Below are 26,990 nucleotides of genomic sequence, written 5' to 3' on the forward strand. Positions count from 1 at the left end.
GATAAGAGCCCTTTTAGATAAGAGGCAAAATTGATGTTATGTTTGTTGTTCAGTCACTCAGTCGTGTCCGGCTCTTTCCGACCCTGTGGATTGCAGCTCGCCAAGCTTCCCTATCCTCCACTATCTCCAGCTTCTGTCGCCCCCTACTCTTCATGCCCTTAATCTTTCCCAGCATCAGGGTCTTATTCACTGACTCAGCTGTTTGTATCAAGTGGCTAAAGAAGAATTGGAGCTTCAGGTTCAACACCTTTCAGTGAATATTCAGGGTTGATTTTCTTTAAGATTGACTGGTTTGATCTCCTGCAGTCCAAGCAACCCTCAAGAGTTTTCTCCTTCAAACACCATAGTTGGAAAGCATTAATTCTTTGGCAATCAACCTTCTTAATGGTCCAACTCTCACATCCTTCCATGACTACTGGAGAAATCGTAGCTTTGACTATATGGGCCTTTGTTGATAAAGTGATGCCTCTGTTTCTTAATACACTGTCTCAGCTTCTCATAGCTTTTCTTCTAAGGAGCAGGCATATTCTAATTTCATGGATGCAGTTATGATCTGTATTGATGTTAGAGCTCAAGAAAATAAAGTCTGTCACTGTTGCCATTTTCTTCCCCATATATTTGCCATGAAGTGATGAGACTGGATGCCATGATCTTAGTTTTTAGAATGTTGAGTTTTAAGCCAGCTTTTTCACTCTTCTCTTTCAACCTTCATCAAGAGGCTCTTTAGTTTCTCTTTACTTTGTGCCATAAGGGTGGTGTCATCTGCATATCTGAGGTTATTGATATTTCTCCTGACAGCCTTGATTCCAGCTTGTGATTCATCCAGCCCAATGTTTCACATGATATACTCTGCTGCTACTGCTGCTGCTAAGTCACTTCAGTCGTGTCCGATTCTGTGCAGCTCCATAGATGGCAGCCCACCAGGCTCCCCCGTCCCTGGGATTCTCCAGGCAAGAACACTGGAGTGGGTTGCCGTTTCCTTCTCCAGTGCATGAAAGTGAAAAGTGAAAGTGAAGTCGCTCAGTCGTGTCTGACTCTTCGTGACCCCATGGACTGCAGCCTACCAGGCTCCTCCATCCATGGGATTTTCCTGGCGAGAATACTGGAGTAGGGTGCCATTGCCTTCTCCAATATACTCTGCATATAAGTTAAATAAGCAAGGCATCAATATATAGCCTTGATGTACTCCTTTCCCATTTTGAACCAGTCCATTGTTCCATGTCCGGTTCTATCTGTTGCTTCTTGACCTGCATACAGATTTCTCAGCAAGCAGGTAAGGTGGTCTGCTGGTCCCATCTCTTTAAGAATTTTCCATAATTTATTGTGATCCACACAGTCAAAGGCTTGAGTGTAGTCAGTGAAGCAGAAGTAGATTTTTTTTCTGGGATTCTCTTGCTTTTTCTCTTATCCAGCAGATGTTGGCAATTTGATCTCTGGTTCCTCTGCCTTTTCTAAATCCATCTTGTACATCTGGAATTTCTAGGTTTATGTACTGTTGAAGCCTAGCAGTGTGTGTGTGTGAAGTGAGCCTGTGAGTTGTATGGTAGTTTGAAGAATCTTTCTTTGTAGTATTACACTGTATACATATGTCATAGTTTGCTTATCTATTTAGCAGTTGAAGGATATTTGTGTCTTTTCCCAGTTTTTGGCAATTATGAATAAAGCCACTATAAATATTCATGCACTGATTTTCATGTGAGGATGTTTTAATTTCTTACCTGGGCATGGGAATGCTGGTTGATAAGTGTATATCTAACTTCTTGAGAAATCACCAGGCTATTTTCCAAAGTGGTTATTTGATTTTATATTCCTACCATGAAATATCAATAACCTCAGATATGCAGATGACACCGCCCTTATGGCAGAAAATGAAGAGGAACTAAAAAGCCTCTTGAAAGAGAAAGAGGAGAGTGAAAAAGTTGGCTTGAAGCTCAACATTCAGAAAACGAAGATCATGGCATCTGGTCCCATCACTTCATGGGAAATAGATGGGGAAACAGTGGAAACCATGTCAGACTTTATTTTTTTGGGCTCCAAAATCACTGCGGATGCTGATTGCAGCCATGAAATTAAAAGATGCTCACTCCTTGGAAGGAAAGTTATGACCAACCTAGATAGCATATTAAAAAGCAGAGACATTACTTTGCCAACCAAGGTCCGTCTAGTCAAGGCTATGGTTTTTCCCATGGTCATGTATGGATGTGAGAGTTGGACTGTGAAGAAAGCTGATCACCAAAGAATTGATGCTTTTGAACTGTGGTGTTGGAGAAGACTCTTGAGAATCCTTTGTACTGCAAGGAGATCCAACCAGTCCATTCTAAAGGAGATCAGTCCTGGGTTTTCATCGGAAGGACTGATGCTGAAGCTGAAACTCCAATACTTTGGCCACCTCATGCGAAGAGTTGACTCACTGGAAAAGACTCTGATGCTGGGAGGCATTGGGGGCAGGAGAAGAAGGGGACGACAGAGAATGAGGTGGCTGGATGGCATCACCGACTTGATGGACATGAGTTTGAGTGAACTCCGGGAGTTGGTGATGGACAGGGAGGCCTGGCGTGCTGTGATTCATGGGGTTGCAAAGAGACGGACAGGACTGAGCGACTGAACTAAACTGAACCACGATTAATGAGAGTTCCAAGTGTTCTGCATCCGGGTCCACACCTGATATTGTTGGTATTTTTCAAAAGCCCTTCCCATAGTTATGCATTGATATCTCACTCTGGTTTTAATTTGCATTTGCCTCATGACTAATGACATTTAGCATCTTTTCTTATGCTTATTTTCCAATTGTATATCTTCTTTTGTGAAGTGTCTCTTTTTTTTGCTAACAAACTTTTTTTTGTTTTATTTTTGAATATTGGTAGTTCTTTATATATATGTTTTTTATCTGTTATGTAAATGATGAGATAAATGGATACTGGAAAAATTGAATGTCCTTTTTGGGCAAGTATTTAAAATTTGAGTTAATGAAGTCAGTTAAAAACCCTCGATTTTCACATCATCATTATTTTTGTTGTTGCTCTTGTTAAAACCAGTCACTTTATAAATGCATTTTGCCTGTTTTGGTGATGGTTTGCAGTTGTCAAAAAATTGATTTTTTTCCCTGCATGTTTTAAATTGGCTTCACTGATTTCTGTTTCTTGATTTTCAATTTCATTAATTTCCATACTTTATTATTTTCATCTTTCTGTTTTTGCTGGCTTTATTTTGCTCCAGTTATGGATTTGACAACTTTACTTTAATATAAGTATCTGGTACAATAATTTTTCCTTCTAAGCACTGCTTTAATTGCATTTCACAGATTTTGATATGTGGTTTCATTTTCCTTTCAACTCAAAATGTTTTCTTATTTACCTTGGTACTTCTTTTGACCCATGGATCAAAGAAATTTCTTGTTAGTTTCTAAGTGTTTGAAGATTATTTTCCTGGTTTTGATTTTCTAGTTAACATTCCATTATGTTCAGAGAGCACATTCTATTTTCTGTTCTTTTAAATTGAACTATTCAAATATGTAGGTTCATGTCTTTCACCAGATATGAAGTGTACTTATCCATTATTTCTTCAAAATTTTTACCCTAAGCCCTACTTTCTATGACTTCAGTGATATAAATATTATATCTCTTGTTATTGTCCTATAACTCCTGAACCAAGCTCTGTTTTTTACCCTTCCCTCATCTTTTTTCTCTTTATTGTTCAGATTGGATTTCTGTTGATCTGTCTTTATGTTCAATCTGTAACTCAAATGCTGATACTGTATTTAGTCCATCTAAGTACCATAGTATTTAGTGCAGCCTGGAGAATCCCAGGGACGGGGGAGCCTGGTGGGCTTCCGTCTATGGGGTCACACAGAGTCGGACACGACTGAAGTGACTTAGCAGCAGCAGCAGCAGCAGCAGCAGCAGCAGCAGCAGCAGCAGTACTTAATGCATCTAGTGCATTAAAAATTTTTGGTTGTTGAATCTTTGCAGTTCTAGCATTGTCATTTTCCACTTTGTGTGTTATGTCTTTGCTGAGACTTTCTCTTTCTGTTCCCTTTAAGAGTTCACCCTTAAACTTTTGGAGAATTTTTATAATAGCTCTATTAAAATCTCTTGTAGTTAACTTTGTTATTTAATTTTAACTTTTTAATTTTTTCATTGATGTTAATTGTCTTTTTCTGTGTGTCTTGAGGTTTTCTTTCTTTGTGCATTGAGTAGTTTTGGATTATATCTTAGATGCTTGAATGTTGTATTATGAGACTCTCAATATTGTTTAAAGTTTATGGAGAATGTTGATTTTTTTTTTTTTTTCTCTTTTAAGCAGATAATTTTGTTGGGATCACACGGCAAGTTCTGATTAGCCACCTTTGGGTTGTGTTGTAATGTCAGTTGTTTCCAAAGCCTTTGCTGTGCCTTCCAGGTCAGTTTTGAGTGTACACCTTCCAGTGGCCAGCTTGGGACCTGGGCAGTATGGTCTTGGTTTATTTCTCAAAGTCTTTGAAACGCTTCTTAGGATCAGATCCAAGGAAGTGTATTGCTCAGGAGTGGTAAACCTAGAAATTTATATACAATTTTCTAGAGTTTCTTTCTTCATGACATCCTGGTATTTTCTATTTCTATGGGCTTGCCTTTTTATTTCTCTACAGTGAAAGTTCCTGTTCTGCTGCACACTTCCCACAACTAAATCCATGTCCAAGGCAAAGCAGTGTGAGCTTGTGTTGTCTCCTATTCCTTGGGGTTCCTGCTTTGCAGTGGGCAGGAAGGTACTGTAGATGTTGGTAAATAAGTCAAGTTTTATAGTTTCTCTTTTCTCAAATATATACTTATATATAGGACTGGCCTTTTTTTTAACTTTAAAAAATTTTTGTTTTGGGGTGTAGCTGATTAATATTGTTGTGGTAGTTTCAGATGAACAGTGGAGGTACTCAGCGATCCATATGCATATATCTGTTCTCCGCCAGACTCCTCTCCCATCCAGGCTGCCACATAACCAGAGTTCCATGTGCTGTGCAGTAGGTTATCCATTGTATATAGTTGGTTATCCATTTTAAATACATCAGTGTGTACAGGAAACCATAAGTTCATTCTCTAAGTCTGTGAATCTCTTTCTGTTTTATAGGTAAGTTCATTTGTGTAGTTTTTTTTTTTTTTAGATCCCACATACAAGTGATTGTCGTATGACGTTTTTCCTTCTCTGACTTACATCACTCATTATGACAGTCTTTAGGTCCATCCATATTGCTGCAAATAGCATTGTTTCATTCTTTTTAATGGCTAATATTCCACTGTATATATGTACCACATCTTCTTTATCCATTTCTCTGTCAATGGACATTTAGGTTGATTACATGTCTTCGCTGTTGTAAACAGTGCTACAGTGAACATTGGGGTGTATGTATCTTTTCAGATCATGTTTTTCTCCAGATATATGCCCAGGAGTGGGATTGCAGGGTCATATGGAAGATCTATTTTTAGTTTTTTAAGGAACCTCTGTACCATTCTGTTTAGTGACCGTACCAATTTACATTCCCACCAACAATGTATGTAAGAGGGTTTCCTTTTCTCCACATCCTCTCCAACATTTACTGTTAGAGGATTTTTTGATGATAGTCATTCCTGGTGTGAGGTGATGTATCAGTGTAGTTTTGATTTGCAGTTCTCTAATAATTAGCTATGTTGAAAATCTTTTCACGTGCCTCTTGGTCATCTGTATGTCTTTGGAGAAATTTCTATTTAGTTCTTCTGCCCATTTGTCAATTGAGTTTTTTTTTTTTTTTATAAGCCTCGTGAGCTGTTTATAAATTTTGGAGACTAATCCCTTGTTGGTCACATCATTTGCAAATATTTTCTCCCAATCTGTGGGTTGTCTTTTTGTTTTGTTTTTTGTTTCCTTTGCTGTGCAAAAGCTTTAGAGTTTAATTAGGTCCCATTTGTTTATTTTTGTTTTTATTTCCATTATTCTGGGAGTTGGCTCGAAAAGGATATTGCTGCGATTTATGTCAGAGTGTTCTGCCTTTGTTTTCTTCTAGGAGTTTAATAGTGTCTGATCTCACATTTAGGTCTATAATCCACTTTGAGCTTATTTTTGTGTGTGGTGTTAAAGAATGATCTAATTTCTTTCTTTCTTTCTTTTTTTGGTATGTAGCTGTCTGGTTTTTAGGACTGGCTCTGTTTTTATAGTTCAGGGCATGGCTCTGTTATTATAGTTCAAGGCAGAGATAAACTTTACTAAAATGAGTCTTATAAATTCATTACTTTTTTAAAAAACATTTTTAATGTGTTCTGTGAGCATTTATTATTCATTAGGATGTTGCATTCTTTCTCAGGTCGAATCCTTAATGTCTATGGCATCACCAATAAAAATGTAGTTTATCTCTGCTGGAAATTTGACAAATGCTAATACTTCACTGTCAGTCACTCTTACTTGTTGAGTTTTTCTAAATACTCATTCCTAGGCCTCATCACTAGAGTTTCTGATTCAATAGGTATATACCGTACCATAAATAAAGAAGAAAATGATCTGTATACTTGTGCCTTTTAGCAGTTCTGTTCCATTGTAGGAGATTGCCATGTCTGGGAGATTTCCTTCAGGACAGGTAGGTGCTATGGTAGTGCTTCTTGAAGACTATTGATTCAGTGGGTATCACAAGGCAGCCAGGTACCATCTGAACAAATAAGGTATTGAGCTGCAGTTGTACTGCATTGGTCAGGGTCTAGGTCCCTCACCATCATCCCAGGCATATTCTTTTCTTAGTTCATCTTTTTTAAGGTTGTCTGTGAATCATTGGACATGCCATGTTTTATCTGATTATTCCTAAACTGTTTCAGCAAAGGGTAGGACATAATGATACCCTGTTATTTTTTAAAAAATTGGGTTTAAGGACAAAAACTTTAATTTTTTCAATTTTTTAAATTGAGGTATAGCGTATATCCGGTAAAGTGCTTAAGGTGTACCAGTCTGAAATGTAAAGCTTGTACTTTTCACTTGTATGTAGCCATGTAACTGCAATACAGAGAGGACACAAAACATTTCCAGCATCTTTATGGGTTATAATGCACTTTACTGTCAATAACCCCTTTCTCCTAAGTCAGCCACTGTTCTGATTTTTAGCACCGTAAATTAATTTTACCTCTTCTCAAACTTGATAGAGTCATGCAGTATGTATACTCATGTGTCTGTCTCGAATCAAATGTTTTCTGTGGTCACAATTTTTTGAGTCATTTAATATTATTGTTTCTGACTCCTTTGTACTCAAAGTACCAGATCTGATTCAAATCAGACTTAATTTGATTTTATTTTACATTTTTCATAGGTGGAGTAATCTTAACATTTTTAAGGAATTGTCTTATATTTATTTTCCCATTCTAAAACTTTGAGTGGCTTTCTCACCATCAACTTACATAGTGAATGTTCCACAAAATATTCTTTCTTGAACTCTGTTGTTTCTCTTCTACATTTGTTTCTACCAGTGCATGGAGGTAAAAAGGAGATTTCTAAAATCTTAATTTATTACCATTCTAGCATTTGGTCTGGGGTGAGTTCAGGTTGAGCAGAATGTCTGCAGTTAATTGTATTACTCTTGTGTTTGCTTTTTCTTCTTTCTGACAGCATGATGGAAGTGGTTCATTGCATGATGTTCAACTCTCATTGCCGTCTAGTCCGGAACCAGAAGATGGTGATCAAATAAGCAAGGTATGATGACTCATGCTGAATTAAAAAAAAAAAAAAGGTTTTTTATTACTAAAATTATAAAGCAATAATAAAACTTTTAATAATAAGTATATTTAAACCTGCAACTTTGTTTTGGTTTTGGTCAGATTTGCTTTTCACTTTTACTAACTTTTTAAGTTAAATTGATATCCCTGTGGTACTTTAATTTGAGTTTGTTTTATCTGTTGGATAGACATCTGTCCCTGTATTAATATTGGTACAGGATTCTTTTTAAAAAATTAATTAAATAATTAAATCTTTTTTTTTAGAATTATGAATAACAATTTAAAATATGACTACCAATAAAAATTAAAATTGTTAATAGGTACTTTTCATATATATATATGTATATATATATATAAAATCACAATGTTGAAGAACTATTAGCTGAAAATGACTTTTTTTAATGTTTAAAGATATATAGAATGCAGATGCATTTTGTACTTGAAGGTATATTTTTTTATAGTTCTTATCTTTAGGTCTAGTTTTAGTTGACGAAAATTCTTTTTGGGTCTTCCTGAATCACATATTTCTTTCTTAAGGACATACAAGTATTCTTGTCTAGTGTAGTTCCAGGTAAAATTATTGTTGCCTTTCACTTTCTGTTTTCAAAGTATCCTAGTCAATGTGTTCTACTTGTCTGTAGTAACAGCTTCAAAATATTGGTGGCTTACAATAACAAAAGTTTCTTTCTTTTTTTCAAAAGTTTATTTCTTACTTATTATTTCTCATTATGTTACATTTTGGGTGTAGATTAGTGAGACTTCATGTTTTTTCTTCTTTCTGGGATTCTGGATGAAGGACATGCTTTTTGTACCTGAGGGAAAATAGCATTGGCAGAATACATTGGTTGAATGCTTCCAAAACAGGTCAAATGACCAGGCTTGATATTAAGCGTCAGGGAAGCACAATTTTCTTATAGGATATGGAGTGACTTTTGGGGAAGAAATTTATGTATAAAACACAAAATAAAAAAATATTGGATAATAGTTACATCTGGTTATCTGATCTTGGCTTTTCAGTGTGTTACCTACCTGTTGTTTAATATAAATTTCTTCCCATCTCCAGGTTTCCATCCTGTTGTGAGTATAATAATAGTTTTGTAGGAGGACATCTCTTTTTGAAAAACTTACTTGCATACTTGAGAGCCATTGATTTAGATGATTTCTGGTTGTCTCTCAGTTGTTTTTTGTTTGTTTGTTTTGTGATTGCTACTTTAAAAGTAAAAATTGACTTTTTTCTAAAATTTTTTGTGAGAAGTTTTTTACATATAAATAACTTTTTAAAGAAAAAATTTAATTCCAACCTTTTTTTGCAGAGCTAGTGTCTTTGTTTTTTCCATCATCCTTTAAAGTTTGTCTATATGTTTAATATTATAAGATAGACATATCATGTATTTATTTCTTGTCCTCAGTGCCTTTCCTTTCAGGCAGATCATTCCTAGTCTTTCTTCCTTCTTTTTGAGGTTAGATGCAATTTCTCATTGGGCTTCCCAGGTGGTGCCAATAGTCAAGAATCTGCCTTCCAGTGTAGGAGATACAAGAGACGGGGGTTCAATCCCTGGATCAGGAAGATCTCCTGTGAGTAGGAAACGGCCATCCATTACAGTATTCTTGCTTGGAAAATTCCAAAGACAGAGGAGCCTGGCCACCGGGTCATAAACAGTCAGACACAACTGAGCACGCTTGCATGCAATAGCTCCTACTTACTCTTTCTAGTACACTAGCCAGTCCTTCACTTTCATCAGCAAATCCCCCAATCTTCTCATTGAAGATAGTTTTGCAGTTCAAATGATACGAATATTGTGACTTATACCATTACAGCTTTAGGGCCTAAAATCTCCACTGGACCTGCTTTATCCCAGGACAGCTCCCTCTCCCATGTCCCTGATGAGCTGTTTCAGACATTGACCACTTGTTTCATCCCCTTTCTCAGCCACTCTTCTCAGCTGCTGCATTTGCCTTGTGTTCATCAAGGAAGATACTCTTTGCTTTTCTGCCTCCCAACTTATCTGTGTCTATGTCACTCTGATTTACTTTATTCCAGTTACAGGGAAAAGTGACCATTGTGCTGTGGAAAACTACCCTTTCTTGTTCTCGACTATCTTCTGCTGCAGTTAAAGACCAAACTGTGTCTGCCTCCTCTCTCATGTCTCATTAGTGTGCTTTCTTTATTTCCTCTTCATCCTCACTTTATAAATTTCTGTATCTTACCTATCCTAAATTCAGTAAATCAGATAAACCTTTCCTTGACTCTCTAGTTGTTGTGGAAACCTGGAAAAATACACATTTGGCACGGCCTTTGTCATAAAAGCTTTATCCCTTGGTTTTTGTGTCAGTTCTTTCTGAATTCCCTTACCCCTTAACATCCCCTCTCCTCCTCCACACCGCCTGCCTGCCCAGCTTTGCCTGCCTGCCCACCTTTCTTGGATGTTTTTCTTTTTTAGAATGTAGGTTTGTATCTTTAGTCCAGTCTTCATTGAACTTAACTCTCATGATTTCACATGTAACATGTTGTGGTGTTAGTCGCTCAGTCGTGTCCAACTCTTTGCAACCCCATGGACTATAGCCTGCCAGGCTCCTCTGTCCATGGAATTTTCCAGGCAAGAATACTGCATTGGGTAGCCATTCCCTTCTCCAGGGGATCTTCCCAACCCAGGGATTGAACCCAGGTCTTCATTGCAGGCAGAGTCTTTACCATCTGATCCACCAGGGAAGCCCCAACACGGGTTTCCCATTGTGAAGGAGACACATTGGAAATGTCCTGTGGACAACGAGATTACCAAGTATGAGAGACAATGACTTTTATACGTATCAATGTAATCACTGTCTCTTATACTTGGTAATCTGGTTATCCACTGGACATTTCTAGTGTCCCACTCACAGTGGGACACTTCAAACACATCTCTTGCAGATGTGTGTACTTCTAACACTATTTTTAAAACTGAAACATATTCTTCTTTGGACATACTTCTCCTCCTTCATTCTGTTTCTGTTTACTGTGTCATGCAAGCTAGGATGGAGATGTCACTCTTGACTGCTCTTCTGTGCTCTTCTCTCACATGCAGTGAACTGCCAAAATCTCTTTTCCTCTTTCTTCTCCTCCTCCCTATTATCACTGTCTTGGGTCAGGCTCCTGCTCTTACCTGGAGTACTGCAACATCTTGATAACCAGTTTCCTAGCCTAGTTTTGTTGTTATCCTTGTCAAATATATCCTCCAAACAAACAAAGCCATCTCCAATACAGATCTATCTGTTACTCCCTGGCTGAAGCATGCTTGATGTTCAGGCCCTCTGTGATCTGTTCCTTGCCTAGTTTACTAACCACATCGCTCCCCAGTGTTCACCACAGCCTTAGTGTGACAGCATTACTGCTTATAATTCTCCAAATATTCTATCCTTGTCCCCATCTCTGTATTGTCTTACAGAATCCCTAAACCTAAAGTCAAAAGTTTGCCACACTTTGTGTCGTTAGAACTTCTTACTTAACCTTTAAAACTCCATTGGGGTTAACCATTTCCTGATATGTTTTCCTTTTCCTATCTTTATGTGTAAAATCCTTAGAGCAGTGCTTATCATATAAATAATGCTATAAGCATGTTGGCTCTTAATGTTTTACCATACTCATATTTTGATTTCACTTTTGAGTTCATTTTCTCTAACATCAGCAGAACCTAGCAATGCCTGAATGATGGCTGTATAGTATTCCGTCAGGTTGCTGCATTGTATTTCAGTTGTCCTCTTATAAGGCAGTTCTAAGTTTGTGAACTTGAAGATATCTTATTATAGGTTATTTTGTACTTAGGATCATTTCTTTGGCATATGAGTTGCATAACTGAAACTGGAGTGCAAGTAATCTTTATGATTGTTGTATATGCAGTCATATGTTTGTACAAAAAGATCAGTTTTTTTGTCTGATAATGTACCATTTTTTCTGCAGTCTCATTAATCACATTGAGTACTTCTCCCACTAATTTAACTCATGATTTGCAATCCATCTTTTTTTGGTCTTGATTTATAATTTTTTTTAAGTCCCTGAACATTTTTAAAATTCAACTGAAAGTCATTTCTTCATACATAATAAATAGTTCTTTGCCACTGCTGTGTGCATTACAACTGCAAAATTAAAAAAAAATTTTTCTTCTCTATTGTTTCTTCCCCATTCTGATGCTTATTTGATACATCAGAGCCTTCATAAAATGTTTGTTTTTGATTTCTTGTTAATGAGACTGCAATATTTTTTGTTCCCAAGCTATCTGAAGAAGATGGTATACTTTGCTCATTACCAACACATTATATTTGCTTACTTATTATTCTTTCTGGAAAGATGTATCATTTATGTGTGTATGCTACAGATGACCCTTGAACAAGTTTTGAACTGCATGGGTCCACTTATACTTGGATTTAAAAAAAAATACTGTAGTACTACATAGATCTGCAGTTGGTTGTGAACTTTCTGGTTATGGAGGAACTGTGGATGTGGAACACTGACTAAAAGTTATACCCAGATCTTTTTACTTTGCATAGGGTGGGCATCCCTAGCCCCTGTGTTGTTCAAGGGTTAACTTTAATTTCCCGTGGCAGCACTATTTCATCAGTATATATTTCTGGATAATTACAGTAAACAAAATTGTCTAACTATAAGATAATGATACCTTACATGTGACAATATAACTGAATTCCTGCTTACCTTGACAGTAGGTATGTGTTCAGTTCAGTCGCTCAGTCGTGTCTGACTCTTTGCAACCCCATGAACCTCAGCACGCCAGGCCTCCCTGTCTATCACCAACTCCCAGAGTTCACCCAAACTCATGTCCATTGAGTTGGTGGTGCCATACAACCATCTCATCCTCTGTCGTACCCTTCTCCTCCTGCCCTCAGTCTTTCCTGGGCATCAGGGTCTTTTGAAATGAGTCAGCTCTTCGCATCAGGTGGCCAAAGTATTGGAGTTTTAGCTTCAACATCAGTCCTTCCAATGAACACCCAGGACTGATCTCCTTTAGGATGGACTCCTTGCAGATCCAGGGACTCTCAAGAGTCTTCTGCAATACCACAGATCAAAAACATCAATTCTTTGGTGCTCAGCCTTCATTATGGTCCAACTCTCACATCCATACATGACTACTGGAAAAACCATAGCCTTGACTAGACAAGGTTTGTTAATATCTGTTAATACTTTCAGGAATTTCTTTTTCTTTTTTTTTAATTTTGGGAAAGGGATTGGTCTTAATAGAAATTTCTTATAAACTAAGTTGACAGGGTATTTATTCTTTGATTCAGGCAGTTCTCATGAAAGTAGCTCAAAGAAAAAGAATCTTCCTTGATACCCTTTCAGGCACATTTACCTTGCTACTGACTTCTGCACCAGCCATGAAAATGACTCTGTGCCTTTAATGATGCAGTTTCCTCTACTTGTGTCCTTCGTTTCCTGTGACAGGCAACTCATATATTCCTTGAAATCTAGCTGAAGTTATTATTTTGTATATAATTTATTTTACTTATGTGGCTCAGTTTCTCTTATCTCTGAAATGGAGTATCCACCTCAGAGTTGCAGTTGAAATCAATTACTTAGATACCCAGAAATACTTAGCTCTTGGCACCTGATTAGTACTCAGTGAATGTTAGCTGTTGCTGCTCTTATTGTTCATTGTTTATGTGTCAGACTCCATTAAACTATGAGTTCCTAGAAGACCAAACTGGGTTTTTTTAATGGATAAATAGCTGGGATATTTAAGAAGAATCTTCATGTTAAATAAATAAACAAGTCATTGCTCAGTCTGCGTCATTAATTTAATATTTTTAATTAGTGTTTTAAAATACAATTAAATACTTCGTTGAATCTTTTAAAATATTTCAGAATGAAGATTTACTAAATGAAATAAAACAACTTAAAGAGGAACTAAAGAAAAAAGATGAAAAAATCCAACTCTTAGAACATCAGCTTGTAAGTATTATAGTGTGGTATGTAAAGTGAAGCCTTTTCAAACTGGGCAATATATATATTTTTTATAAAACTATCCATAATTGAAATTGGACTTTACTTTTTGGCTTTTAAAATTGCACTATTGTATTGTTTTTAGGTTATATGTACTCTATAAAAGTATATGGTTTAACCTTCAGTCTAAATAAATCCATTTTCAGTTGTGTCTGTTTTGGAGATTTGAAATTCACTAACTTACCTCCATGTTACTGATGAACGAAACTGGGTATTTAGTCTTAGAAATCTGAATGGCTGTGTTGTTAGAGGGTTATTCTAAAAAAATGTTTCCCCGTGGATGATGTTCTGTGATCTCAGAGCCATATGATTCTATAATTTTATAATTGTTATAATGTCAAATATTAGTTCCATATGAAAACTGTATGTGCTGTGTGTTGAATTTAATTATAATTTAGTTTGTAATAATATAAGGCCAGGATAACAAGAACATAATGGCATAACAACCACAGTAGGTCAAAACTTTCTTGGAAGTTAAAAACATATTGGCCAAGCAAAGTAATTCGGCATATGAAATAGTAATTTCACTCAGAATATAAAATATCAAACACGCTGAGCTCTGAGCCAGTGGGGTCAAATCAGAGATCCAGCTTATGAATAAATAGTAAGGATAGATGGATCAGATATGATTAAGGGTATCAGAGGAATGTAATGAACCTGAAAAAAAAGAATAACCCAATAGTGCAAATTGAGGGCCTACCAAATATAAAATTAAAAAGGACAGGAGTAAGACTAGTTTTTGTATTTCAAAACTAAAGACAGAGAACAGGATGGTGGAGGAGTAGGTGGACATGGAGTATATCTCTCTCCACGAATACATCAGGAATACACCTTCAGATACAGAAGTGCATGCAGAACGCCAGCTGAGAGTGAACAGGAGTAGCTGACAAGAGGAAAGGAACATATAGAACCATGCAAAACTTGGTAGGACAAAGGAACTAGGGGGAAAAGCAGAAGTGCTAGGACTGGACCTGCCCTCAGTGGGTAGGGGAACTGAAACAGAGATCTGATCCCCACATCGGGGCAATTGTCTGAATTGGAGGACAAACATTTAAGGCTGAGAGTGAAACAACTGATCTGTGGCAGCCTAAATGGAATGAGAATCTGATGGCCCTTGCTGGAGTTGTACATACCCCAGGCAGGGACCCAGGTCCCCTGGAGGGTGTAGTGGCTGGGAGCTGGAGTTAGGGATTGTGAAGCAATCCCAGGGCGCTGCTGTTGACTGAGGAGAGTTGCATCAAGGGGATGTGAGGGAGGAGATTGTGGTGGGAAATGCCTGTGGAGGAAATCCAGGCAGCCATGGTAGCAAGGCGATTCTCCTGAATCATGCATAGGGGATGGAGCCATCACCATAGCCTCTCTTTCCCCACAAGCCAGCACTGGAAGCTGAACAATAGAGAGGCTGGCCCATCAAACACCTGATGCACTGAACTACAGAGCAAGACCCCACCCAGGGTGCTCCTTTAAGTGCCTGATGCGCTGATCTACAGACTAGGGCCCCAGCCAGGGGGACTCCTCTATGTCCCTGACCCATGGAACAACAGAGAAGGACCTCAGGCAAGGGAGCCTTTGAAGTGCCTGAAGGAGTGGAGCTACGGAGGAAGACTGACCAAAGAGGCCTTCTGATTGCCAGCTACAAGAGGCTTGAAAAAGGACTCTGATAGGGCCATAACTCCTGCGGCTGAGGCAGTCTGTGTCCCTGCACGCTTGGTACCACCAGAGTCCCCACAAGCCAAGCAGCTGTGCCACCTTCATGCTCAACTGTCACTGGGGCAGAACTGCCACAGGCCAAAAAAGTCTTGCATCTATGTGTGTAGGGTCGCTTTGGTAGTGTCCGACTCTTTGTTACCCTGTAGACGGTGGCCTTCCAGGCTGCTTTGTCAGAGAAATGGGTTTTCCATGCTAGAATACTGGAGCGTATTGGCCAATACTGGTTGCCATACCCTTCTCGAGCACTATATTTCCTGCTGCCCTAGCCGCTAACTCCCCTGAATATCTGGTGCTGCCAGAACCTCTGCGACCCAAGCAGCTGGACCACCTCCACACCTGGCCCTCACAGGGGCAAACCCAAGTCCTCCAGAGCAGCCTTAGGAGCAAACTGCACTGGACAACCCACATGCGGAGGTGGAAATAAAACAATTGAAACCTAGGGGCAGTATGGCTAAGGAAGAAGATCCAAAACATTCCCACCAGCTGTACAAGCTGCACATTAAATCCACGTGATCAACTAGGCACACTCTGTGCCTGTGGAATATAGAAAAGGTCATTGAGAGCTCCCACAAAAGAAAACGCGGTAGTTCTGATAGCTGTGGACATTGGATGCAAGAACACACAGGAGTAGAACCAGATTAGAATTTGAGCTGCCCCCACAGCAGGTCCAGAGATCAGCATGGATAGGATGTTGGAGGGCATCCTAGGGAGGAGAGGTAGACTATGATTCCCAGTGAGGGAAAGGACTTTGACAGCAGAGACTCAAGAAAAAAGTTTATTATTCTTATGTTTTGACTTGTCCTGTACATTCTTTTGGATTGTTTTTTCTTTTTTATTCCTCTCTTTCCCCCTCCATTGTAGTTGTTGATTTTATTGGCACTATGAAATCCTGTTAAGCTTTTGAGCTTTTTTTTTCTCTCAGTCACATTTTTATTGTTATAAACCTCTGCCTCGTCATTGGTTGGGCTTTTGCAGTTCTGTGGCATTTTCCTTTTTTTTTTCTTTGCTCTTCTTTTAAATTTTTTAAACCTATTATTTTTTTACATTTATTCCTTTGTTTGCTTTTCCTATTGTTCCTTTCCCCTTGCAGTCATTCTTTAAAACATATATAAATCTTCATCTATCCCTATTTAACTTTGCATATCTATTCTTTTTTTTCATTTCCTCTCAACATATTTATTAGTTTTATTTTCATTGCTTTATTCCCCAATTGGCACCTTGCTTTACTTTTGTTTTCCAATTTGTGCTTTAGATAGTTTTGTTCTTAGCTGGTTAATATAATTTTTGGTTTCCTTTGTTTGCCAGGTCAATCTATATGACTTTATTTTTGTTGGATTGTTTTGATTTTGCTTATGGTTGTATATGTATATATTCAGTCATACATTTTATTGTTGTTATAAATCTCTGCCTCTTGGGCTTTTGAAGTTCTATGGAGTTTTCCTTTTTTCTTTCTTTGATGTTTTGTTTTTCTTTTTTTAAAACAATTTTAATTTTTTTAAATGTACTATATTTTTTCTACATTTATTCATTTATTTGCCTTTCCTACTGTTCTTTTCACCTTGCAATTAATCTTTAATGGATATAAGTCTTCTTCATCTACCCCTGTTTAACTTTGCATATCTGGTCTTTCTTTCTTTTCTTTCCTCTCAACGTATTTGTTAGTTTTGTTTTCATTGCTTAATTCCCCATGTGGTACCTTGCTTTAGTTTTGTTTTCCAGTTTGTGCTTTAGTTAGTTTTGTTCTTAACTGGTTAATATAATTTTTGATTTCCTTTGTTTGCCAGGTCAATCTACTGTACTTTATTTTTGTTGGACTGTTTTGACTTTGCTCATGGGTGTATATGTATATGTGTATATTCCATTATTTTAATTATTATTTGTCTGATTTTGTAACTGCCATCTGTCTGGGGTTCATCTTTGATTTCTCATTTTTGGATATTTGTTCTAATCTCACTTAATACCATAACAAAGCACTTTGGAATCTTCATTCCTGACCAGAGATCAAGCCCTGAGCCTTTAGAGTGGGAGTACTGACTCCAAGATTCTAGACTACCAGAGAACTAACCCTAGGGAGTATCAAATAGTGAGAACTCACACAAAGGAACCCACTTGAATACAAGACCCAGCATCACCCAACCACCAGTAGCACCCTGTACAGGACGCCTCATCTAAACAACAGACAAAACAAAAATACACACCCAATCATCAGCAGATAGGATTATCACCTCATTCAACCTTGCCCATCAGAGGAAAAGCAAACAGAAACTCAGCACAAATCTCATCCTATATGTGGCTTACACAAACCACTGGACCAAACTTAGGAGGGCAGAAACCAAAAGGAAGAAAGAATTCAACCTTGAAGCCTCGGAAAAGGAGACCTCAAATGAATAAGTTAAAAACAAAATAATGAAAAGGCAGAAAAATACCACACAAATGAAGTAACAAAGTAGAAACAGAGAAATTCAGATAAGTGAAGAGGAAATAGGCAAACTACCTGAAACAGAATTCAGAATAATGATTGTAAAGATGATCAAAAACCTAGAAGACAAAATGGAAAAAATGTAAGAATCAATTAACAAAGACCTAGCTTCCAAAATCACTGCAGATGCTGATTGCAGCCATGAAAGTAAAAGACGCTTATTCCTTGGAAGGAAAGTTATGACCAACCTAGATAGCATATTAAAAAGCAGACATTACTTTACCAACAAAGGTCCGTCTAGTCAAGGCTGTGGTTTTTCCCATGGTCATGTATGGATGTGAGAGTTGGACTGTGAAGAAAGTTGAGTGCCAAAGAATTGATGCTTTTGAACTGTGGTGTTGGAGAAGACTCTTGAGAGTCCCTTGGACTGCAAGGAGATCCAACCAGTTCATCCTAAAGGAGATCAGTCCTGGGTGTTCATTGGAAGGACTTATGCTAAAGCTGAAACTCTAATACTTTGGCCACCTCATGAGAAGAATTGACTCACTGGAAAAGACTCTGACGCTGGGAGGGATTGGGGGCAGGAGGAGAAGGGGATGACAGAAAATGAGATGGCTGGATGGCATCACCGACTCGATGGACATGAGTTTGGGTAAACTCTGGGAGTTGGTGATGGGATAGGGAGGCCTGGCGTGCTGCGATTCATGGGGTTGCAGAGTCGGACACGACTGAGTGATGAACGGACTGAACTGAGAAGAATTAAAGAATGAACATACAGAGACAACAAACAACACAGTTACTTAAATTAAAAATACTCTAGAAGGAATCAATAGCAGAATATCTGAAGCAGATGAAGGACTCAGTGAGCTGGAAGATAAAATGGTGGAAATAACATCTGAATAGCAAAATAAAGTAAAAAGAATGAAAAGAACTGAGGATAGTCTCAGAGACCTCTGGGACAGTATGAAATGCACAAACATTTGAATTATAGGGATCCCAGAAGAAGAAGAGAAAAATAAAGGGTATGAGAAAATTTTTGAAGAGATTATAGTTGAAAATTTTCCCAACATGGAAAAGGAAATAGTCATTCAAGTCCAAGAAGCAGAGTCCCACACAGGATAAACTGAAGGAGAAACACACCAAGACACATACTAATCAAGCTAACAAGGATTAAACACAAAGAAAGAATATTAAAAGCAGCAAGGGAGAAGTAACAAGTAACATACCAGGGAAACCCCATATGCTAAACAGCTGATCTTTCAGCAGAAACTGCAGGTCAGAAGGGAATGGCAGGATATATTTAAAGTACTGGAAAGGAAAAATCTGCAGTGGAGATTACTGTTGCAGGCAAGAATCTCATTCAAAATTGATGGAGAAATATAGAGCTTTTCAGACAAGCAAAACTTAAGAGAATTCAGTACCACCAAACCAGCTTTACAACAAATGTTAAAGGGACATACATATATAGTCAAGAAATATAGGAGAAGAAAAATGATCTATAAAATAAACCCCAAACAATTAAGCAAATGGCAGTAGGAACATCAGTTCAGTTCAGTCGCTCAGTCGTGTCTGACTCTTTGCGACCCCATGAATCACAACACGCCAGGCCTCCCTGTCCATCACCAACTCCTGGAGTTCACTGAAACTCATTTCCATTGAGTCGGTGATGCCATCCAGCCATCTCATTCTCTGCCGTCCCCTTCTCCTCCTGCCCCCAATCCCTCCCAGCATCAGTCTCTTTTCCAGTGAGTCAACTCTTCGTATGAGGTGGCCAAAGTATTGGAATTTCAGCTTTAGCAGCAGTCCTTCCAATGAACACCCAGGACTGATCTCCTTTAGAATGGACTGGTTAGACGTCCTTGCAGTCCAAGGGACTCTCAAGAGTCTTCTCCAACACCACAGTTCAAAAGCATCAATTCTTCGGCGATTAGCTTTCTTCACAGTCCAACTCTCACATCCATACATAACCACGGGAAAAACCATAGCCTTGACTAGATGGACCTTGGTTGGCAAAGTAATGTCTCTGCTTTTTAATATACTTCCAAGGAGTAAGCGTCTTTTAATTTCATGGCTGCAGTCAGCATCCGCAGTGATTTTGAAGCCCCCAAAAATAAAGTCTGACACTGTTTCCACTGTTTACCCATCTATTTGCTATGAAGTGATGGGACTAGATGCCATGATCTTAGTTTTCTGAATGTTGAGTTTTAAGCCAACATTTTCACTCTCCTCTTTCACTTTCATCGAGACTCTTTAGTTCCTCTTCACTTTCTGCCATAAGGGTGGTGTCATCTGCATATCTGAGGTTATTGATATTTCTCCCAGCAATCTTGATTCCAGCTTGTGCTTCTTCCAGCCCAGCGTTCTTCATGATGTACTCTGCATAGAAGTTAAATAAGCAGGGTGACAATATACAGCCTTGACGTACTCCTTTTCCTAATTGGAACCAGTCTGTTGTTCCATGTCCAGTTGTAATTGTTGCTTCCTGACCTGCATACAGGTTTCTCAAGAGGCAGGTCAGGTGGTCTGGTTTTCCCATCTCTTTCAGAATTTCCATAGTTTATTGTGATCCACATAGTCAAAGGCCTTGGCATAGTCAATGAAGCAGAAATAGATGTTTTTCTGGAACTCTCTTGCTTTCTCCATAATCCAGCGGATGTTGGCAATTTGATCTCTGGTTCCTCTGCCTTTTCTAAAACCTGCTTGAACATCTGGAAGTTCACGGTTCACGTATTGCTGAAGCCTAGCTTGGAGAACTTTGAGCATGACTTTACTAGAGTGTGAGATGAGTGCAATTGTGCGGTAGTTTGAGCATTCTTTGGCATTGCCTTTCTTTGGGATTGGAATGAAGACTGACCTTTTCCAGTCCTGTGGCCATTGCTGAGTTTTCCAAATTTGCTGGCATACTGAGTGCAGCACTTTCACAGCATCATCTTTCAGGATTTGAAATAGCTCAATTGGAATTCCATCACCTCCACTAGCTTTGTTTGTCGTGATGCTCTCTAAGGCCCACTTGACTTCACATTCCAAGATGTTTGGTTCCAGGTGAGTGATCACACCATCGTGATTATCTTCGTCGTGAAGATCTTTCTTGTACAGTTCTTCTGTGTATTCTTGCCACCTCTTCCTAATATCTTCTGCTTCTGTTAGGTCCATACCATTTCTGTCCTTTATTGAGCCCATCTTTGCATGAAATGTTCCCTTGATATCTCTAATTTTCTTGAAGAGATCTCTTGTTTTTCCTATTCCGTTGTTTTCTTGATGAAAGTGAAAGAGGAGAGTGAAAAGGTTGGCTTGAAGCTCAACATTCAAAAAACGAAGATCATGGCATCTGGTCCCATCACTTCTTGGGAAATAGATGGGGAAACAGTGGAAACCGTGTCAGACTTTATTTTTTTGGGGCTCCAAAATCACTGCAGATGCTGATTGCAGCCATGAAATTAAAAGACGCTTACTCCTTGGAAGGAAGGTTATGACCAACCTAGATAGCATATTAAAAAGCAGAGACATTACTTTACCAACCAAAGTCCGTCTAGTCAAGGCTATGGTTTTTCCCGTGGTCATGTATGGATGTGAGAGTTGAACTGTGAAGAAAGCTGATCGCCGAAGAATTGATGCTTTTGAACTGTGGTGCTGGAGAAGACTCTTGAGAGTCCCTTGTACTGCAAGGAGATCCAACCAGTCCATTCTAAAGGAGATCAATCCTGGGTGTTCATTGGAAGGACTTATGCTAAAGCTGAAACTCCAATACTTTGGCCACCTCATGTGACGAGTTGACTCACTGGAAAAGACTCTGATGCTGGGAGCGATTGAGGGTAGGAGGAGACGGGGATGACAGTGAATGAGATGGCTGGATGGCATCACTGACTCGATGGACATGAGTTTGAGTGAACTCCGGGAGTTGGTGATGGACAGGGAGGCCTGGCGTGCTGTGGTTCATGGGGTCGCTAAGAGTCGGACACGACTGAGTGACTGAACTGAACTGAATGAAAGAAATCAAAGATGACATAAACAGATGAAGAGATATTCCATGTTGCTGTGTAGGAAGAATCAATATTGTCAAAATGACTGTACTACCAAATGCAGTCTACAGATTCAGTGCGATCTCTATCAAATTACCAGTGGTATTTTTCTCAGAACTAGAACAAAAAATTTCACAATTCATATGGAAATTTAAAAGACCCTGAATTGCCAAAGCAGTCTTGAGAAAGAAGAATGGAGCTGGAGGAATCAACCTTCCTGACTTCAGATTATATTACAAAGCTACAGTCATCAAGACAGTATGGTACTGGCACAAAAACAGAAATATAGACCAATGGAACAAGATAGAAAGCCCAGAAATAAACCCATGCACCTATGGGTATGTTATTTTTGACAAAGTATGCAAGAATATACAATGGGGCAAAGACAGCCTCTTCAATAAATGGTTCTGGGAAACTGGACAGCTTCATGTAAAAGCATGAAATTAGAACAGTTCCTGACACTATACAGAAAGATGAATTCAAAATGGATTAAAGACCTAAATGTAAAACCAAAAACTATAAAACTCTTAGAGGAAAGCATAGGCACAACACTAATGACATTAATCAAAGCAAGATTCTCTATGACCCACCTCCTACAGTAATGGAAATAAAAATGAAAGTAAACAAGTGGGACCTGATTAAACTGAAAAGCTTTTGCACAGCAAAGGAAACTATAAACAAGGTGAAAAGACAACTCTGTGAATGGGAGAATATAATAGCAAATGAAACAACTGACAAAGGACTTATTTCCAAAATGTGCAAGCAGCTCATACAACTCAATACCAGAAAAACAAACAACCCAATCAAAAAGTGGGAAAAAACCTAAAAAGACATTTCTCCAAAGAAGACATACAGATGGCTAACAAACACATGAAAAGATTCTCAACATCACTCATTATTAGAGAAATGCAAATCAAAACTACAATGAGGTATCATATCACCTCAGAGCAGCCAGAATGGCCATCATCAAAAAAATCTAGAAACAATAAATGCTGGAGAGGGTGTGGAGAAAAGGGAATGCTCTTGCACTGTTGGTGGGAATGTAAGTTGAGGTAGCCACTTTGGATGACCATATGTAGATTCCTTAAACAAGTATGAATAAAACCAGTATATGACCAAGCAGTCTAACTCCTAGGCATATACCCTGAGGAAACCAAAATTGAAAAAGGCACATGTATTCCGTTGTTCACTGCAGCACTGTTTACAATAGCTAGAAAATGGAAGCAACCTAGATGTCCGTTGACAGATGAATGGATAAAGAAGTAGTGGTACATATACACAATGGAATATTACTTGGCCATAAAAAGGAATGCAGTTGAGTCAGTTTTGATGACGTGGATGAAGCTAGAACCTATTATACAGAGTGAAGTGAATCAGAAAAAAAGAGACAAATATCATATTCTAATGCATATATACTGAATCTAGAAAAATGGTACTGAAAAATTTATTCACAGGTCAGCAATGGATAAACAAACATAGAGAATAGATATGGACACGGGGAGAGGAGAGGAGAGGGTGAGATGTATGGAAGAGTAACATGGAAACTTACATTACCATATGTAAAATAATATAGCCAACAGGAATTTGCTGTATGGCTCAGGAAACTCAAATGGGTGCTCTGTATCAAAATCAGTCTAGAGGGCTGGGATGTGGCGGGAGATGGGGGCAAGGTTCGAAAAGGAGGGGGTATATGTGTACCTATGGCTGATTCATGTTGAGGTTTGACAGAAATCAGCAAAATTCTGGAAAGCAATTATCCTTCAATTAAAAACAGCTAAAGACAAACCCAACCAATGTAGCCAATTTTCATAGTGACTAGAAAAAAAGATTATGACCCTCATTCTGTAGCTAAACACATTTTTATTTATATACAAAGGTACATTCTCTGACCTTTAATGTATTGAAAAATATGCTACACATTTATCTTTGTAAAATTATTTAATGAAGCATCCCAAATACTTGAGAGAGAAATTTTAAAATAACTGAGGAATAAGGAAATAAAGGTCAAAATGAATGAATGGTGAATGGAAACCCATCTGTAGAGAGACTCGATGGGATAATCTTCCCAACTACTAATGGGAGAAAACTTGAGGCTCATTATTTAATCATATGTCATTGTATATCATTTGAATGTTAAATTTGTTTAATTTATAAATTAAAGCATTTTTGAAATAAAAATTATTTTTAACTAAAAATTTAAATGGCTATTTTTGAAATAGGTTTCAGGAAAGAGATAAAGAGTATACTGAAGAAGTACTGAATTATTTATCTACAAATAAGTATCTAAAATTATTGTATACTTAGATAAAATGTTTGTGAACTGCTCTAAGGTAACTATTAGTAGATTAGAATAATGTATCTTGCAAAACATGAAAGTAAACGAGGACATAGAGAAATACCAAGGATATCTACAAATAGCAAAACTAAGGTGACAGAAATTCGACCAAATGTAGTGAATGTTAATATAATAATAAATGGAGATGGCATTATCTCATGTAGAGAGCTTTGTTGAGGATTTAAAGCAAAATCCATTAATTTCTTTACATAAAGGATATTTAGGTAAAGTAAAATGACATAGTAATACTGAATATAAAAGGTTGGGAGTTTCAATATTAAAATTAAAAAAGTAAGTCTAAGATGGAAGTAATTATGAAAAAAAAGTCACTTTATATTGATAACGTGATTAATAAATAATGAAAGATACAGCTTTTTATGCTGAGAAGTTTTAATAATTCTTTTAACTTCAGTATGCCCTTAAAAAAATGCTTTTCTCATTTATAATATTACCTTTAACCAGGTAACAGTAATTTAAAAATATTTTCTAACATTCATTCCATATTCTGATGTCTCCAATTCTGAAAATATCTTATATGTTTTTACATTACATCAAGTTATATCCCTTAAGTCTCTCTTACTTTAGAATCTTTTTTTTTTTTTTCCATTGTACTCCCGTATTAAAGAGACTGGGTCAGTTATCCTGAGGAATATCTCACCTTACAAATAACATTTAGAAAGGTTTCAGAAATATCTAGGAGAATCCTAAAGAGAGAAAAACATAAGCAAAAGCATTCCTCTTTATTGATATGTGAAATTGTCTGTATTTGATATATTAAATTTAGAAATTATTTATTTTAAAAGAGCCCATCACCTATCTTTAGTTATGGTCTAGAATTTCTCTTGTTCAAATCAAGAATTTAAAAGGATTTAATTTTATATTAAAAGATATAAACCATTGAAAGCAGAGATATGCAACTGCATTTTTCAGATTACCAAAATTAAAATTGTCCTTCTCTTTATAGTCTTTTTCTGTCTTTATGTCCCTTAATTAGTTTTCTTAAAAATAGCAAAATGTCATCAGAGGAGCCATGGAATAGGAATAAGAGAACTTTTCTTGTTGTCCGTATTCATTAGCTGAATGACATTGGCAGTTTCTATCACTCTAGTGCTTTCTTTATCAAAAATGTGGAGGTTTTTCTAGGTGATTTCAAGGTCCTTTTCCATTTCTAACTTGCTATACTTTTTATCTTTTTTCAGAAATAGACACTCAGCTCTAACCTCTGTTTATATGTAAACTTAAAAAAATACATTGACAGTATAACGTGTTAAATTCTTATTTTATGAGAAATATGCAGATATAAAATCAGATTGCAGTGTTCAAAAATTAAGCCAGAAAGTATAGAGGCTTGACTATTTAAATCTTATTCCAAATGCTTAGAATGTCTGTATATTTTCACCTCAGTATACTGTTCAGTTCAGTTCAGTTCAGTTCAGTCGCTCAGTCGTGTCCGTACTGTAGTTAAATAATAATTAATTTAGTTATATTTGTTCTTTGAGTCCTCAGAGTAATCCTATGAAAGTACTGGTGTAGAATCTTCTTTGTGGAGACATGGAAAGTGGCATTCAGCTTAAGTAGGCTAGCTGTGTATTTGAGTATTTGAGAACCCATGACCAGACTGAAGCTGCATAGACCTAGGTTCAAATCCTGGGTAGTTCTTGCCTGGAGAATCCCAGGGATGGGGGACCCTGGTGGGCTTCTGTCTATGGGGTCACACAGAGTCGGACACGACTGAAGTGACACAGCAGCAGCAGTCATACTCTCTTAGGGAAGTTACTTAATTTCTTTTAAGCCTCTTCTGTGTGTGGAGATAGTAAAATAATACTGACCATATAGTGTTGTATTATAAATTAAATGAACTATGTATGTAAACTCCTTAATGCTATAATTGGCCCATGGGTTCAGTTCAGTTCAGTTCAGTCGCTCAGTCATGCCCAACTCTTTGCGACCCCCATGAATCACAGCACGCCAGGCCTCCCTGTCCATCACCAACTCCCGGAGTTCACCCAAACTCATGTCCATCGAGTCAGTGATGCCATCCAGCCATCTCATCCTCTGTCGTCCCCTTCTCCTCCCACCCCCAATCCCTCCCAGCATCAGAGTCTTTTCCAGTGAGTCAACTCTTCACATGGAGTGGCCAATGTATTGGAGTTTCAGCTTCAGCATCAGTCCTTCCAATGAACACCCAGGACTGATCTCCTTTAGGATGGACTGGTTGGATCTCCTTGCAGTCCAAGGGACTCTCAAGAGTCTTCTTCAACACCATAGTTCAAAAGCATCAATTATTCGGCACTCAGCTTTCTTCACAGTTCAACTCTCACATCCATACATGACCACTGGAAAAACCGTAGCCTTGTTTACATGATAAGGAATAACTCTTATTTGATGATTTGCTCCAAATTACCCATCTAGTGAATCAGTTCCTGTCTAGTGATGTTTTAAGTTTTAAGTAAAAGTCTGACTAAAGTGACTTGAAAATAAGAATGTTTATAAGCTTAAGTAACAAGAAAGTATATTGGCCCATCTGTTTTCATGGTTTCTTAATTGGTCATATGGGTAATGGTAAAGTTCTCGCATGACTTTTCTGAAATCCTCTTGGATTCTTGCATGTCCTTTCATGGTCACAAGATGTTTGTGTTAACTCTATGTGTAACATACTCACGCTGTGTTCCCCAAAGATAGGAAAAGCACCTGTTTTTCTTTAGCATATCCATTTTTAAAACTAAAAACACTTTCTAAGAAATAACCCAGAAGTGCCTCATGTTTTATTGGCTAGATTTGGGTTCTTTGTCTCTTAAGCATTGAGGAGTAGGATTAATCGGAT

At 37.8% G+C, this 26,990-nt stretch overlaps 1 protein-coding gene across 4 annotated transcripts in view; it reads left to right on the top strand.

The window, feature by feature from the left end:
• The window catches only part of CCSER2 (coiled-coil serine rich protein 2), a 179,554-nt gene that overhangs the window by 118,288 nt on the left and 34,276 nt on the right, over positions 1-26,990 (top strand). For all 4 annotated transcript variants that reach the window (XM_088842069.1, XM_055425313.2, XM_055425314.2 and 1 more), the window contains 2 exons: positions 7,588-7,671; positions 13,546-13,632. In XM_088842069.1, coding sequence (XP_088698195.1) covers positions 7,588-7,671; positions 13,546-13,632 — 171 coding nt within the window. The remainder of the gene's footprint in view (positions 1-7,587; positions 7,672-13,545; positions 13,633-26,990) is intronic.

The sequence above is a fragment of the Moschus berezovskii genome, chromosome 12, assembly GCF_049115385.1.
Source record: "Moschus berezovskii isolate FMDL1 chromosome 12, NW_MosBer_1.0, whole genome shotgun sequence".
Classification (NCBI taxonomy): domain Eukaryota; kingdom Metazoa; phylum Chordata; class Mammalia; order Artiodactyla; family Moschidae; genus Moschus; species Moschus berezovskii.